Below are 15,786 nucleotides of genomic sequence, written 5' to 3'. Positions count from 1 at the left end.
ACCCGTGGGGCATGAGGACTCTCAAGGTGACCCTGGCCGTCCGTGGCATCACGAAGGCAGGAGAACCTGCGGGCTCGACGTAGAACTTATAGAACCTGGAAACGTTGGCACCTGCGGCCTGTGGGCTTTCGTTTGTATGCTTTTCCCGGCCTCACAGATGGGAGGATCGTGCCTGGTTTTATTCACGCGCGTGCTCCCGGAGCCCAGAACCGTGCCTGGGACACGGCAGGGGCCCCAGAAACGTCTGCCGGATGAACAGACCCCACTCTCGACACTGAAGCCCCGTATCCGGCCACCTGCTGTCCGGGGGCACCACTGGCTTCTCGAATGCTCGGAGAAACACAAGCCAGGTTGAGCCGACTATTTAAAACGGGGACTTTATTTACTCGTCTGGAGCAGTGCGCCAGGGCCCCGACTCCGCTCCAGCACAGGGCGGCTCCGCAAAGCCGCTCCTCAGTTTGGAACCAAGACTGCCGGGCACTAAAAACACATTGAGAAAACATCGACGCTCTTCCCTTTTTTTTTTTTTTCCTTGGCTTTTTTTGTTTTTGTTTTTGCTTTTTTGGTACAAAATGATACAAACAACAATACAAAATAGTTGTGCTGTTGACGGTTACAAAAAAAGTTGGGGCGTCTGCCTAACTCCACGGTGCTCAGAGTTGCAGTGGGGACACGTCATACTCCGGTATCTTTCCCCAAAACAACCACAGTCATGCGGGCTGCTACACATTTTGTCCATTTTCAAAAAGAAACATGCAAAAAACAAAAATCAGAATGGAAAAAGGAGAGAAAAGGAAAAGCAAAACGCGTTCCAATTATACACAGAGGAGGCTCCCCGCTGGGCAGAACCTGTCTTACGCGCGCGCCGTGCGTGCGGTGCGAGCGCTTCCGCAGGACGCGCTGGGTGTGGCGCTGCGTACGCGAGACCTTGCGGGTTTTTTGGTGCTTTTTCTAGCACTGACAAAGAGACTCCCCTCCCCTAACTTTGTACCTTGGAGAGGACAGAGGCGCCCCGTGCGTCAGCCGGTGCTCACGCTAGGGAAACTGAGGCATCGCGAGGCCCTGACGTTTGGCTGTCTGTCTGGGAGGCCCAGACAGACGCGGGGGTCCTCGGCCGGGGTGCCCGCCGACCACGGCCGCGTTCTCGCCTCCACCCTACGGTGCAGGTGTGCCCTGTTCCCAGAACGAAATTCCCTACAGAAACGAAACTATGCCCTGGCGCTTTGCCAGTGCCGAGTCTGGGCCTCCGTGGCCCCGATCACGGGCACGTGTTGTCTACAAGCCACGTGAGAGAGGCGTCTGACGCTGCTTGCACACTTAGCTAATGCTAGCTTGACCTCGGAACCTGTTCCGAGGCGGATGTGGGAGGGCATGGGAACCCCATCTTTCTCTGGCCCCCGAGGACTGCAGGGGCGAGCGAGAAGGGCAGCTGTCTAGACATTTGGAAGCAGGGATGGGTGTGAGAAGTCCCCCGTCAACACCCGCCCAGCTGGCGGCCACAGCCTCGGCCTGTAGGATTTAGGCAAACTGCATCAGGGGCCGGGCGGCAGTGAGGGGCAGGGGTGTGGGGCGAGGAGGCAGGGGAGACAGGCACCTGTGCTGGGGTCCACGGGATCGGTGTGCAGGAGGCCGGGTCCTGGGCCAGGCCTGGCACGTCCGTCCCTGAGGAAGCCCAGGGCCCCGGAAACCCGAGAGAGTCGGGATTTCAGAGGAGAATCCACAGCTGCCTCAGTGCCCGGACCGTGTTCACACTTAGAAGTTCAACAGGTGGATGAACTTTCCAAAAACAACAAAACACACAAGATTCCAACTCGCCTCCATCAGTCCTGACCCCACCAGCAATCCCTCGAATGGCCACGTCCCCAGACACAGGGACAGTCCTCGCCTGGCCCCGAGGCATCTGCATAGCTCGGCTTTGGACAGGGGTCCTAGTCCCCCTTTACAGCCCTCCCACCACCCCCGAGATTGCCCCACGTCTGCATAGACGGGGCTTCCAGCGTGTGACACGGTGGCTGTCTTTGTCCCTCCCTTCCTCCCCAGGCAGGCGGAGGGGGTCAGGGGCAGAGCCCACTTCAGCCTCACCAGCAGCCGGCCACACACCGGTGCTCACGGCCCCAGCTCAGCTCTGGGAGAACGGCGGACTTGGCAAGGAGGTTGGCACGCGGAGGAAGCCTGCCGTCCGGTGGGGACAAACCCAGACCCACTGCACACACACGCACACACACACGTGCCCCATGTACACCTCTGAGGCCAAAGCTGTTTGGAAAAGAGGGTGACCACAGGCAGGGGGACAGGCCACAGGCTGAGACTGCATCAAAGACAACCAGACGGACAGCACGGACAGCAAGCTGAGCCCTAGCCCTCCCCACCTCCCCAAGCCCTTGAAGCTTTTCCTCAAGGCTCCAGGGCGGGAAACCGAGGCAAGCCAGCTTCCCCGAGGGCACCCCAGCGCCAAGTCCCGCCCACAGCCAGTGCACCCTTCGGCCCCTTTCTTGGGGAGCCTGTGAATAGACCAGGGTTCTCCTGCGAGGCTGTCTTCTCCCGCCGGGGACCAAGGAGCCTCTTCTCACCCAGAGAACAAACGCGGTGGGGTCTCCCCAGTGGGCCCCGGGGACACGGCGCCTTTCACGTCCTGCGGAACGGACTCTCGAGTCTGGTGTATGCGTCGGACCTGCCTGTGCAAAGGGCTGTTGCAACTCTCGGAGTCTGAGCAGCTGCTCGGGGCTGAGCTGGGTCCGAAGGAAAGGAGATGGGCTGCTGTTTCAGGTGGGTGCCGTCCAGACGCATCTGTGGGACCCACGGCACAGCAATGTCAGGGCAGCCTGGCCACTCGGAGCAGGTCTTTGCTGCGCACGTGAGCTCAGGAGCATCGGAGACTCCGATGCAGAAGGGCTGTGGCTTGTGCGGGTTCCCGGCCCTGCCTGCCGTCCGCACGGCCCTCACGGATGTGTCCGGTTCTCGGGGGCCGGGCCTCTGACGGGGTCCTTCGGGAATCCGGTCGCGAGGGGCGGAGGGCTCATGGCAGGGTTTCCGGGGATGCTGGCTGGTTCGGGCTGTGGCTTCTTGGGACGCTGTATTCTTCCGGACCAAAGGCAACGGGGACTTGGGTGGAGTTTGGGGTGACAGTTGTCTCTGGGGAGGGACCCGGGGACAGCCGAGGGAAGAGATGGTGAGCATCAGAGAAGCCCCTGGGAACCCCACCCGCCCCAGCTATTTACAGCGTCTAGAGTCGGAGGGCAGCCAAAGACGCGTTGAAAGCCAAGTGCACACAGCAGTGCGTCTGGTGGACAGGCCTGGCCCGCCCCCGGGGAGCCTTCCGCGGCTGGGTCTCCTGCAGCCCTCCAGCCTCAAGGACACCTGAGGGCCCAGGAGACCCCCACCGTGTAGAGCAACGCTGGAGGGCTCGGAAGGGCCGTTGGGATTTGGACCCCAAACTGGGCTTTCTTTGTAAATTTTGTGAAGCAAATCACCCACTTTAAAAAAAAAAAAAAAAAAAAAAAAAAAAGGACACTTTCTCCCCGATTCCTTAATTGGTGCCTTCAGAGCTGGGACTGGCTGGGGCTGGGGGGGGGTTGGCGCTCAGGACTGGGGTTGGGGGGCCGTACGTGGTCTGTCTGCTTGCTTTTAGTCACTCCTGAGTTTGAGGGAATCTGATACATGTACCAAAAGGCACTTTTCTTTTTTTGTTTTTAAAAACAGTGCTTCTGTTCTAGGAAATTCAAGTTAAGACAGAGTGCCTCGCGCTCTCCTCCAGCGCCAGCCAGCTACTGCGGTGGGCGACGCGCGCCTGTTGGGGGGGCTGGGGCGGGGAGGGACCCCCTAACACACCACTAAAGGACACGTCCGCAGGGAGCCGGGCGGCCCGGCGCCTCCCACAGGCCCCTCTGCGGCTCAGTCCTCCTCGCCGCCTCCGTACATGTCCGCCAGCTTCTTGAACCTGGGCCCCCAGTCGTTCAGGTAATCGTAGTCTTGGTCCCCGGAGCTGGACGAGTTGAGGGAGCTGACGGAGCCCGCGGTGGAGCCGCTGCCTTCGTAGTCGAAGACCAGCAGGGAGTCGTAGGGGGGGGCTGTGGGGTCATTGTCCGCGGCTCGGAGGCCCTGGGTCACAGAGACACGGGGTGAGGGGTGGGGGACACGGGGGCGCCCGGGAGCGTGGGGGAGCAGGCCAGGAGGCTGAGCTTTGCATACAGGAGGTTCTCCGTTAAGTGCGGCCTTGTCTAACCGAGGGGCCTCAGAGAACGGAGTAGGGCTGGGGTGTAGGGAAGGGGGAACAGGTGGCACACCAGATGCTGGAGGCCACACCGATACCATGAGGCGAGAGGGCTGGGCGGGGCCTGCGCCTGGGAGCAGCCCCTCCCCAGGGGGCAGACGGGTCGCGATCCCGTGTCTCTGCCACTTGGAACGTGACCCTGAGGTGGCCACAAGTCAGAAGTCTCAAGTTGCCCCACGGTCACCGTCCCGTGAACAAAACCGGGGACGCAGCAGGTGTTGCCAGAGCCCCTCCCCGTGCGCCCTGGCCCTCTCTCCTCCCGCCAGCAGCTGCGCTCTCCGCCCGAGGGGTCCTGTGGCCTCCTCCGGGACCGTGGGGGTGGTGGGTGCACACCCCTGCTCCTGAGCCCGTGGGGAGGGGCTCCCGCTGGCCCCGGGGCGGTCCCCGTGGGGAGGGGCTCCCGCTGGCCCCGGGGCGGTCACTGCGGAGTGGCCTGGGTGCCCACAGCGACCGCTGGCTGCGACACACCTCACTGCCCAGCCCTGCCCTGGGAAGGGCACCCGTATCACCCCTCCGTAAGAATGGTTTGAAGTTTCCATGTTTACTTTTCTCTAAGAATTATCCGAAATGGGCTTTGAATCCCAGATTAGGGGTTTTGAAATTTCATCACGTCCCGGGGAGTAAGTGCCGCCTGAGGCAGATCAGCTCTGGGGCAGTTGAAGAACTCTGACCTGCGGCTGGTGACGCGTCTCAAGAGCGTCCTGAGACACCTTTGTGTCTCTGCGGAACCACCCCCTGGGCTGCGATCTGTGTAAGTCAGTTATTTTACGGTTAGATTCTGACACGGGCGGGGTACACACGTCGCCAGCCCCCCTTGAGGCGTCAGCGTTAGAGAGCAGACGGGGGGACACGCGGGGCCCCTGCGGTCACAGGGGCGCTGAGGACAGGGTGACCCCTGAGCCCCGGTCTGGATCTGTCCCCGCAGCCCGGCCTGGCCGCCCCACGCGGGGAGGGGCTGCGGCCTGTGCGCGGTACCGGGGCCTTTTGCTCAGCGGAGCGGCCCTGCTCGGGCGGCCTCGCCCCCGTGCGGAGCACCCACCTCGGTGATGAAGTCCCCGATGTCTCCCGGGTGCGGCACCACGGGCCTGACCGGGTACTGAGGCTCGGCGCCCACGGGCCGCTCGTCCACCCGCCGCACCCCCGGGGCCTTGCTCAGCACGTGCTCCATGGACTCCGGCTGCTGCAGCTGGCTGAGGTCGTAGTCCTGGGGAGGGGCCGGGCGGGGGTACCAGCGGGGGCCGCGGGCAGGGGCGCCCAGCGCGCCTGCCGCCCCGTCCCGTCACCCGGTCTGCCCTCCCCGCAAAGCCCAGTCCTGCCCGTGACCCCAGGCTGCCCTCGCCGGACTGACGCTCCCCCAGGGCCCCGGGGACCGCACCCCGCCCCTGCCAGGACGCGCCTCCTTTGTTCCCGGGAACAGCCCGGGGCTGGGGCTCCCGTTCACCTGTCTTAAGCGGGCACTGAGCTCTAGTGGGGTGCACAGCCGCCCCAAGTCCCCCACGGCCACCTCGGACCCAGAGTCCAGCCAGGCAGCTCCCTGGAGTCCACGCTCCCAGGCGCCCCGTGCACGTCCCCGTTGTGCGCGCGGGCCGGGCGGGGACTGGGCTGGGGTCCCGGCTAAGGGGGGAGAGCGGGATGGGGGGCGCCGTGCCAGCCCCCGGGTGCGGGCGAGGGCGGGCAGGGAGGCCACGCCCATCTCTGCTGCCCTGGCAGGTGCGTGGGCCCCTCCGCACCGAGACGAAGGACAAAACGCCCTCCAGCTGCGAGCCTGGAGGGGGCCGCGGCCACGCGCCTCACCTGGTCCTCCTCGCCGCCCCCTTCCTCGTCGTACTTGAGGATGTTGTCACGCACGTCGTCCTCGGGGTCGATGAGCAGCTGCTTGGTGTGGCGCTCCTTCTCCCTCCGCTTCATCCACACCACGAACAGCAGGACCATGGCTGTGGGGGCAGGGGCCGCGCCGTGAGCAGGGGCGCATGCGCGTGTGAGCACGGGTGCGCATGCGTGGCTCAGCCGTACTCACTGAGCAGGATGACGACGCAGATGAGAATGGCCACGATGGCGCTGGTGCCCAGACCAGCCGCCGCCACGGCGCCAACCGTGGTGCAGTCGCCGTTCTCGTCGCACGGGCACACCTTGACCTTGATAACGGACGTGTTGGACAGCGGAGGGTTCCCGGAGTCTGTGACGATGATGGGGACATCGTACATTCCAGCCTCCAGGTAGAGGATACGCAGGCTCAGCTGAGCATAGTCACCTGGCAGAGGGGCAGGACAGGCTTCGTTCAGTCTGCAGCCAGCACTCCTTTACCCCAGGACTTCGAGGGGACAGAGAGTCTGACAGCACGAAAATCTAAACTATATTTGGTCCATGCACGCACGCACACACGCACGCGCTAGATCGTTCCGTAAAGTGAAAAGATATTGTCAGTTCAAGAAAAGAGCAATTGCAACGTGTAGGATGAAGAAGTCACTTCCTTAATATATAAAGAGTTCTGCCAAATCAATTACAAAAAAACCTCAAAGAAAATTAGGCAAGGGCATTGAACAATTAACGGAAGAAACAGCAAATGGCCAATGAATAGATGAAAAGAGGGCACTGGTAGTTAAGAGATGAAAACGGAGACAATGATTTTGGCTAATATTGGGAAAATGCTCTTTAAAACTGACATTCAGGGCTCCTGGGCGGCTCAGTCAGTTAAGCGTTCGACTCTTGATTTCGGCTCAGGTCGTGATCTCATGGTTCGTGGGATTGAGCCCTGGATTGGGGTCCTTGCTGACAGCATGGAGCCTGCTTGGGATTCTCTCTCTCTCTCTCTCTCTCTCTCTCTCTGCCCCTCTCCCTATTCACACACTCTCTCTTTCAAAATAAACATAAAACATTTTCTAAAAACCAGAAAATAATGACATTCAGTGTTGGTGAGGGCTTGGGTAAGCAGGTGTTCTCTTGTACTCCTGGTCAAACTACAAATTGGTGTGACCTTTCCGGATGCATCCTCGGTGCTAGAAAATTTCAGAATCTGGATGCCCTTTTATACAACAAATCCACACCTAGGAAACTGCCCTCGGAAATAGATCGGTCAGGGTCCCGCCAGTCAGTGCCGCGTGCAGGAAGCAGTCACAGACATGAGTGGCTGGGGCTGCAGGATGTTGATGGCCGTGCTCGTTCTAAGAGTGGGACTGCCTTCATGGCCCCCTCAGGGACGGACTGGAGCACGGCCAGCGTCCCCTGCCTCGTGGGGGTCCGGTGGGGGGGAAAGGGCTCCCGTCCCCACCGCTCACTCTTCCGTGGGCCCCCTCGGGGTGCTGCGCCCCAGACGTGTCCACTCTGCTGGTGCCGGAGGCGGGCTCACCGTTCAGGCGGGTGATGGTCCAGTTCTTCCGCACGGCGGCCGGGGCAAAGGGCAGCTCGAAGACGTAGGGGCCAATGTTGGGGTCAACGTCGGCATCGGCCGCGGTGATGTTGATGGCGTTCAGGCTGGGCTTCTCACAGATCTGTGCCTCCTTGGGCAGCAGCTCGGGGGCGTTGTCATTGATGTCGATTAGATAGATCTGGAGGGTCCCGGTGCCACTAGCAGGGGGGATCCCTGTGGGACAGGCACAGGGTGACTGTGCGGGGTTGCTCCTGATTCTCCACGACCACGGGCACACGATGATGCACGTGGGACCCGCCCCAGCCCCACCGCCCTACCCAGGGATGGATCCCCGGCCACGTCCACAGCCCTGAGCCTGCACCAACACCTGCTGTACAACACACACAACCACTCAGCTGTGGAGCTGCCAGTGTGTGCGCGCACACACGCGTTGCACACATGCAACACGTGTGTGCATGCACACACACGTGTGCACATATGCATGTGCACAGTCGCCCACAGCACACACACGCACGCAACACAACGTGTACACGTGCACACGCGCACATGCACGCACGCACGTGCACACATGCAAACACACCCGTGCACACGCGCAACACGCACGCACACATGTGCACACATGCATGTGCACAGTCGCCCACAGCACACACGCGCACGCAACACAACGTGTACACATGTACACGCACACATGCGCACATGCACGCACGCGCACACATGCAAACACACCCGTGCACACGCAACACGCACGTGCACACACACGTGTGCACACATGCATGTGCACAGTCGCCCACAGCACACACGTGCACGCAACACATGTACACATGCACACATGCGCACATGCATGCACGCATGTGCACGCATGCACACGCATGCACGTGCACACAGCAAACACACCCGTGCACACGTGCACGCACACATGCAACACGCATGCGCGCACACACGTGTGCATGCATGCATGTGCACAGTCTCCCACAGCACACAGGTGCATGCACACGCATCCATGCACGCAACACAATGTGTACACATGTGCACACACACGCATACACGTGCACTCATGGATGCGCACACATGCAAACACACGTGCCCATGCACACGTGCATGCACGCACACACACACATGCACGCGCACACATGCACGCACACACACATGCACACATGTGCATGTACGCGCACACAAGTTGCCCACAGCACTCACGCGCACGCACATGTCTGCACGCGCATGCGTGCACGCACAGTTGCCCACAGCACTCACACAGTTGTCCACAGCACTCAACACGCATGCACGCATGCACACGCACACGCACAATGTGCACACACGCACATGCCCACCGTTGCCCACAGCACTCACGCAGAGCTCTACTGATGCACGGCTGCAGACGGCGCTCACCAGCCGGGACCCACCCCTTCCGGGCCCCGTGCCGCCGGCACCCACCTTCCCTTTCCCGAGCCTGGGCTCCTTGCGGCAAAGCCCGTCCTCCGATCCTAGGAGGCTGGGTGCAGCCTCCCCTTTTCGGGCTGCCCTCTACCTTCTGCTGCTTGGGCACGGGTTCATTTAAAACCACTTTCTAATCCGGCAGCTTGAGCTGCTGGAGGAGGGGCACCACCCCCACCAGCGGGGCTGGCGCACCTCACGGTCAGCTTCCAGGGCCGGGCTTTTGCAGACCCCGAGGGTCAGGGAAGCCAGGAGGGAGGCCAGCAGGTGGTGACCGGGCCCCAGCTTTCACTTGCTGTGGGACGAGCCTTTGTGCGAGGGCTACTCTTGCTCCTGAGGCCTCAGCGGCACCACTGTCCTAGAACCCACCGGGCGTAGGTCTGCCTCAGGACCTTTGCACATGCTGCTGCCTAACTCTGGGACTCCCCTGAGACCCCATCATCTTCCCTTGGCTTGTTCCTTCTGGTCCCACAGGTCTTGGCCCCACGGCTCGGGAGCACAGTGGAAGCCCCGGCCCCTCCCTCCCATGCCCTGCTTTGTTTTCTTCCAGACCTTGCTCCCTGAAATTATCTGGTTGACTTGTTTCTCATTCGTCTCGTGGGGCCAAGAGACTGCTAAGTTGTCCATTGATATCCATTTCCCTGTTTGTCTTTAAAAGACCTGGAGCCCCAGATTTTATCTGGGATCATCACTGCCCAGCCAGAAGACATATTTCTCAACATCCCTTGCAGTGAAACGTGGCTTCGTGGCTAAGTCCTGGCCTTTACGAGCTGGGGGTGGAAGTCCTTAGAAGGGCAGAAATGTGTCCCTGCCCTTCTTGGTCTTCCTCCTGTCTGCCGGCATGTGGTCGTGACGGCTGGAGCACCGGCAGCCATTGTGGACCGTGCTGTAGCTCGCTGAAGACACACAGGTGGCCAGAGTGAGCCTGCTTTCTCAAACCAGACCCCAGACCCACGGCTGCCGGCCTGCCTCCAGTCTTCTTTCGCGTGGGAGAAAAGAAACCTCACTCACGCTGCGATTTCTATCACCGTTACGCGGCTGGACCTGGTTCTAGCTGACACACGGGCCCCTGGAATGTCAGCCTTGTCTGTTCGGTCGGCTGATGAGCGCCTGGCACACAGCAGGAGCTCGTGGCAATGACAGCACTCGCAGTGGCGCTGACCTGGGCTGGGCCCTGTTCCCAGTGCTTCAGGGGGCACTAGCTCATCAATTCTCAAAGCCCCAGGGGAGGCGGTAGGGTTATCCCCACTTTGCAGAGGAGGAAACTGGGGCACGGAGCGGTCAGGTCTCTCCCCACCACTAAGTGGTGCCGGGACTGATTCCTGGCTCTGGGATCTTTCCTCTCCCCTCCTGTGCAGAGTTGGGTAGACACCCTGGGCTCTGGGCCTTGCCGGCTCCTGGGTGCCCTGGATCCGGGGCGGGGTGGCCGTGGGGCCTGGAGTCCCAGCACCCATCTGTCCACATCCCTGGGAGGCCCCAGTGCGCGTGAACTTTCTTCCTGCCCCATCCTGGCTCCACTGCTGCCGCCTTTGCTCAGCCCTCCCTCCCTCATCCCTGCCCAGTTCACCTTCACCCCTACCCGAGGCTCCTTGGGGTTCCCCGGTCTGGCTCGGGGGCCTCGCCGTCACCCTCTCCGGGCTCCCAGGGCTCATGCGGTTGGCACGTGGCTTCTCACGGGTGTCTGCCCTGCCTCTGGGGCCCCTCGTGGGCCCCTGCTCGGACTGAGGCTGCCGGGGTCCGGGTCAGGGGTGGTCAGTCACAAGGGGTGGCAGCCCCAGAGCTGCTTGGAGGAGTCCCTTCCCCAGCCCCCTCTGGTGGTCAGGCAGCCCAGAGCTCTGAACGCGTGCAGAGAGGGGCCTGCCCGAGGGCACTGAAGGACGATGAGGTCCCCTCGCGGCTCCGCACAGGACACCTGGCGTGGCGGGTGCCCCCCTGCTCCCCTCCTCCACCTTCTCCGGGTGCTGGACGGGCCTCACTCGGTCTCCCTGCCATAAAGCGCACGGCAGGGGTGAGCACCCGACAGTCGCCCCCTGGAGTGGGACGCACCGTTGTCAGCTGCCAGGAAGGTGGCCTCGTAGACGTTGTTTTTGATGTAGAGGGATTCGCGGTCAAGGACGGCTGCCGTGGTGATCTGACCGTTGGTGGCATTAATGTGCAGCCAGTTTGCTGGGTCCGACAGTTTGGAGTATCTGAGGAGGGAGGAGGTGAGGAGGTGAAGGGGGGAGTGACCCCGAGCCCCCGGCCTGCCCTGGCCACCGGACCCGCCAGCCTGCACTTGGCAGGACGCGGCCCTCGCGGGGCGCCCGCCTGGACCCCGGGGCTTTCCCTGCCGCCCCGGATGGGGTCCTCCCTCAACAGCGGCTCACGGTCGCCGTGGCGGACAGGTTCCCGATCCTCACAAGGACCCCAGGAGGCAGATGCTCTCATTGCCCCCTCTTTACAGACGGGGAGACTGAGGAACTAAGACGGAGAGGCCAAGGGACTCGCAGCGACCTGGACCAGGACCGACCTGACTCGAGATACTGCTGAACGTGTGGAAAACTTTCCACCTTCTTGGGTGAGCGCCTGTATCACACGGGCCGGGTGGTCCCCGCCGTCCCCAGCCCGGAGCTCCTGGTGCCCCCTGCCCGGACGCACAAGACGGGTCGGGACCCACCTCACGGCCTGCTGCATGAACCGGTCGGGGTCCACTGCCGAAAACGTGGTCAGTACGGTGCCGGTGGGCACGCCCTCCTCCAGGCGGATCAGCTTGTGGTTCGAGGGGAAGTAGGGCGCCTCGTTGATGTCCACGACGGAGATGGTCACCCCTGCCGTAGACTGGAAGGACATCTGGATCCCACTGGCCAGGGGCGCCTGGTTGGACACCATCACGGTCAGCATGAACGCTCTGTTCAGCTCGTAGTCGACTGCCTGGAACAAGGGAGGCCCCGGGGGGTGAGCCGGCACGGGCACCCACGGGGCCGGCTCAGAGGGTGGGGGCCGTGGGCTGGTTGGTCTGCACCCGCCGCCCCAGTCTGTGCCTGCGCCTCCCGCCCGCTCTGTGCCCAGGAGGCCGGTCCCTAGGGAGGCCGGCCCCTTGTCTCTGGCTTCCCGTGGAGTTTGCCAGAGGGGGGAGAAAGAGTTTGGGGAAAAGGGCCCCCGCCGCGCCTTCCCGTCATGCCGTGCGACGTCAGTGGCAGGGCTCCCGGGGGCTGCGGCTCCCGGTGGCGGCACCCCTCTGCGGCTCCCTCGTCAGGTGCCGCTCCCTCCAGCCTGGCTCGCTCAAGGCCCCCACTGCTGCCTGTCTAGGGGTGCCCTACTAGGTGCCACGGGGGGGGGTCCTCTTCTGTTGTTCTGACCCGCCCAGCAGCCTCAGGACACTCACGCATCAGGTCTGTGGGTTCCCTTCCCTCTGGCGTGGCCCCTGCGCTAACATGATCCCCGGTTACGCCCTGTTGGGGCACCGGGAGCCTGACTGATAAATGCCAGAGCTCAGGGAGGGAGGGAGGCTGTACGGAGGCGCTGGGGCCCCGGCACACGTCACTGCACGTAACGGCTCAAAGGCGGGCTGCGGCAGTCTCACAGGAAGCAACGCGACACGACATGACACGACACCCCAGGACGCGACGGGACCCCCTGTAGCAGCACCTCAGACTTCTGTTCAGACCCTTGCGGGGTAACCTACGCACGGACGGGTTCCCCCCCCCCCCCCCCCCCCCGCGGTATCTGGGTGGTTCACGGAGGGCGTGCGCCCGAGGCAGCCCGGATGCCCAGAGCGCCGGCTGGGCGAGCCGAGCGGACCGCACGGGTGCAGCGGGAGGTGTGGGGAATGAGGAAGACAGTGAACCGAGGCGGACGGAGCTCCGGGATCTGCCGGGGAGCAGGAGCAGGTGCACAGGACGGGGAGGAGCTCGGGGTCGTGTGTGTAGCTGTTCGCATCTGTGGAAAGGAAGACCGCAGGGGTGAATCGCAAGAACGCGTGAAAATGGTCCCCTGCCAGCTGGGGGACGGAACAGGGTGGAGGGAAGGGCCGGGGGCACGAGTTTGCTGGGCACACGCCGTCACAGAGCTTTGGCTCTGGAGCCGTATGGCACCTTACACAGCCACTGGTAAGACAGTACGAGTAATGTTAGGCGTGTAAAGCGATCCCCGAAAATTGCAAGCAAACTGAAATAAATGAAGTCAACTATATATCAGCATGACTCTCAAGAGAATAATGATTTCAGGTGACCAGGGCAATATGTAGATGGTAGTTCTCTCTCTCTCTCTTTTTTAATGTTTACTTACTTTTGAGAGAGACAGAAGGAGAGAGAGAGAGAGAGAGGACAGTGAGGGAGGGGCAGAGAGGGAGGGAGACACAGAATCCAAAGCAGGCTCCAGGCTCCCAGCTGTCAGCACAGAGCCCGACACGGGCTTGAACCCATGAACTGAGATCATGACCTGAGCCGAAGTCAGACACTCAACCGACTGAGACACCCAGGTGGCCCCTGGGCTTATTTTTAAAGCCTCTGATGCATATTCCAGGATAAGGTAAATAAACGCGTGTAATAACGTGGTTTAGGAAATAAGATTTTCCGGGTACGAGAAAGGAAAGACGAGTATGAAGTCACTGAAGTTAAGTAAAAATCCTCCAGTGTTAAATTCGAATAAAACGGCCATCTGAGTCAGTGAAGTGAGTGGAACCGGGCAGGGTGGGCACGTGAAGGGTTGCTTCCTCGCTCTGCCCCCTGGAACCCCGAGGAGAAACGGCAGGCAGGCAGCAGCGAGCCCCTCCGCCGTCTGGATGCTGGCTTCTAAGTACCCTTCTCACTGGAGAAATGGCCGACCCAGACGGGAGGCAGGCCGGGCCGCGAGATGAACTGGGGGCATCCGGTTGGGCCACAGTGCAAGGAAGCACTCAGGAAGGGACCCAGGAACCAGCCAGGGGACTTCCCACCGGCCAGAACCGATCATGACTGCAGCTGACCGAAGCACGGTGAATACATAAAAATCCACGCATTCTTAACCGTAGTGAGAAAATGAACACATGTGCGCGCACACACACACACACACACACACATTTTGTTTATTGCTCTGGTGGGATGATGAGTGGTCTCCAAAGACGTCCAGGTCCTGATGTCTGGAATCTGTGACCACGTCGCCCTCCATGGCACAGGGACTTTGTGGACATGATGAAGTTAGGGGTCTTGCGGTGGGAGATGGCCCAGGACTCCCCAGGGGGCCTGAAATGCCATCCGAGGGTCTTTACAAGGGGAGACAGAGGGACACAGCATCAGCTGTGTGAGCACCGAGGTTCTGGCTCTGAGGAGGCAGGAAGGGCCACAGTGTAGGGATGTGGTTTCTAAACTGGAAAAAGCAAACGGAATCCCCAGGGGGAGCCCAGCCTTGCCGGCTCCTTGGTTCCGGCCCAGTGGAGCTGATTTTGGACATCCGACTACCAGACGTGGGAGAGAATAGTGTGTGTGTTGAGCGCCTCCCCCGGGCTGGATGTGATTTGTTACGGCAGCAGCAGAAACTCGGAGGGACCTCGGCCAGCCGCCAGGCTGAGAACGGACGAAGAGAAGTAACGCGTACAGGATTGATCTCGCGTGTCCTGTCGGGCCCCGTCCTGGTTTCGTGTTCCTATTTAGTGGCTCAGGGCAACACAATTTGTTATCTTACAGTTCTGGAGGTCGGAAGTCAAAACTCAGCGTCGCCGGGCTGAGGTCAAGGTGTGGGTGGGGCCGCGCCCTCCCGGACACTTGCCTTCTGCAGCCCCCGGAGCCCCCGTGCTCCTGGCCCCTCCTCCCCCTTCCGAGCAGCATCCTGCCCCGTGTGGTGCTGTCTGAGCTCTGCCTCTTCCCCACGGCTCCTCCGACACTCACCTCCTGCCCCCGTCTCGCAAAGAGGCTGAGTCCAGGGGGCCCACCCGGACTTCCCGGGGTAGCGTCCTCTCCCAGAGCCCCTAGCTGACTGCTATGCACTGGCAGGTTCCGGGGACTCGGGCCCGGGCATCTCTGGGGGGCCGCTGCTCTGACCACCGCGACCTGCCTTTCACTTAAGTGCACAGCCCTTGCTGCCGAGGGCAAGCTCTTTAGTACTGACTCATCGCAGCCAGGGAACGACTGATTCTTAAAAGCACCGATTTGTACGAGTGGAGACACGTATCCGGACAAGGGCCACCAGCAGATGATAAGACCAGCGGAGGCGGACCGACGGAGGACTGCACGTTTGCGGGTACGAAGCGTCACGCCGCAGCCCGCGTGCTGGTCATAAGGGGCGGGGGGGGAGTCAGGTCTACAAGGACGGAAGGGGCTGTCAGCGCCCGAGCTCAGTGGGCAGGCTTACGTGGCCAGAGAGGGACGGCCAGGGGCTTCCTGATGGGACTCCTCCGCTCCAGCCGCAAAGCTCGTCCCCACGGAGGGACCCTGCAGGTCTAAATCCCAGGGCACGGGAATTGTGGGAGAAGAGGAGCAAGACACATCGTGACGAGGTGACTGGACAAATCCGGCACGCGGGGCCAGATTCCGTCGGCCACCTGCCGCTGTGTCTACGACAGGTGGATGGTGGACGGGACGGTGGGATCCTCTAGAGTACGAGAGGTTCGAGAGATGCTACGACCAAAGGGATGCAGGGACCCCGTTCAGATCCAGGTCTGAAAAACCACCGCAGACAGACACTTTCAGGAAGGTTAAGGGGAACGGAGCACAGATTTGTACCGGAGACTCTGAAGGAAACACGGCCCGGGTCCGGTACGTGG

At 61.8% G+C, this 15,786-nt stretch overlaps 1 protein-coding gene across 4 annotated transcripts in view; it reads right to left on the bottom strand.

The window, feature by feature from the left end:
• Positions 1–364: 364 nt before the first annotated feature.
• The window catches only part of CDH4 (cadherin 4), a 542,734-nt gene continuing 527,312 nt past the window's right edge, over positions 365–15,786 (bottom strand). The window contains exons 10-17 of one of the 4 annotated variants that reach the window (XM_081795372.1): positions 11,725–11,978; positions 11,115–11,257; positions 7,617–7,850; positions 6,288–6,521; positions 6,065–6,204; positions 5,310–5,474; positions 3,917–4,098; positions 365–3,132 (exon numbers count right to left, since the gene is read on the bottom strand). In XM_081795372.1, coding sequence (XP_081651498.1) covers positions 2,940–3,132; positions 3,917–4,098; positions 5,310–5,474; positions 6,065–6,204; positions 6,288–6,521; positions 7,617–7,850; positions 11,115–11,257; positions 11,725–11,978 — 1,545 coding nt within the window. In that variant the 3' untranslated portion in view covers positions 365–2,939. Of the gene's footprint in view, positions 3,133–3,649; positions 4,099–5,309; positions 5,475–6,064; positions 6,205–6,287; positions 6,522–7,616; positions 7,851–11,114; positions 11,258–11,724; positions 11,979–15,786 lie in introns of those variants that run through there. The other 3 variants (XR_014137503.1, XM_081795373.1, XM_081795374.1) reach the window with 3 other exon arrangements.

This window comes from Panthera onca, chromosome A3 (assembly GCF_046562875.1).
Source record: "Panthera onca isolate mPanOnc1 chromosome A3, mPanOnc1 haplotype 2, whole genome shotgun sequence".
NCBI lineage: Eukaryota > Metazoa > Chordata > Mammalia > Carnivora > Felidae > Panthera > Panthera onca.
Note: the sequence above shows the minus strand (reverse complement) of the source record. Positions and strands in the feature narration are given on the sequence as shown.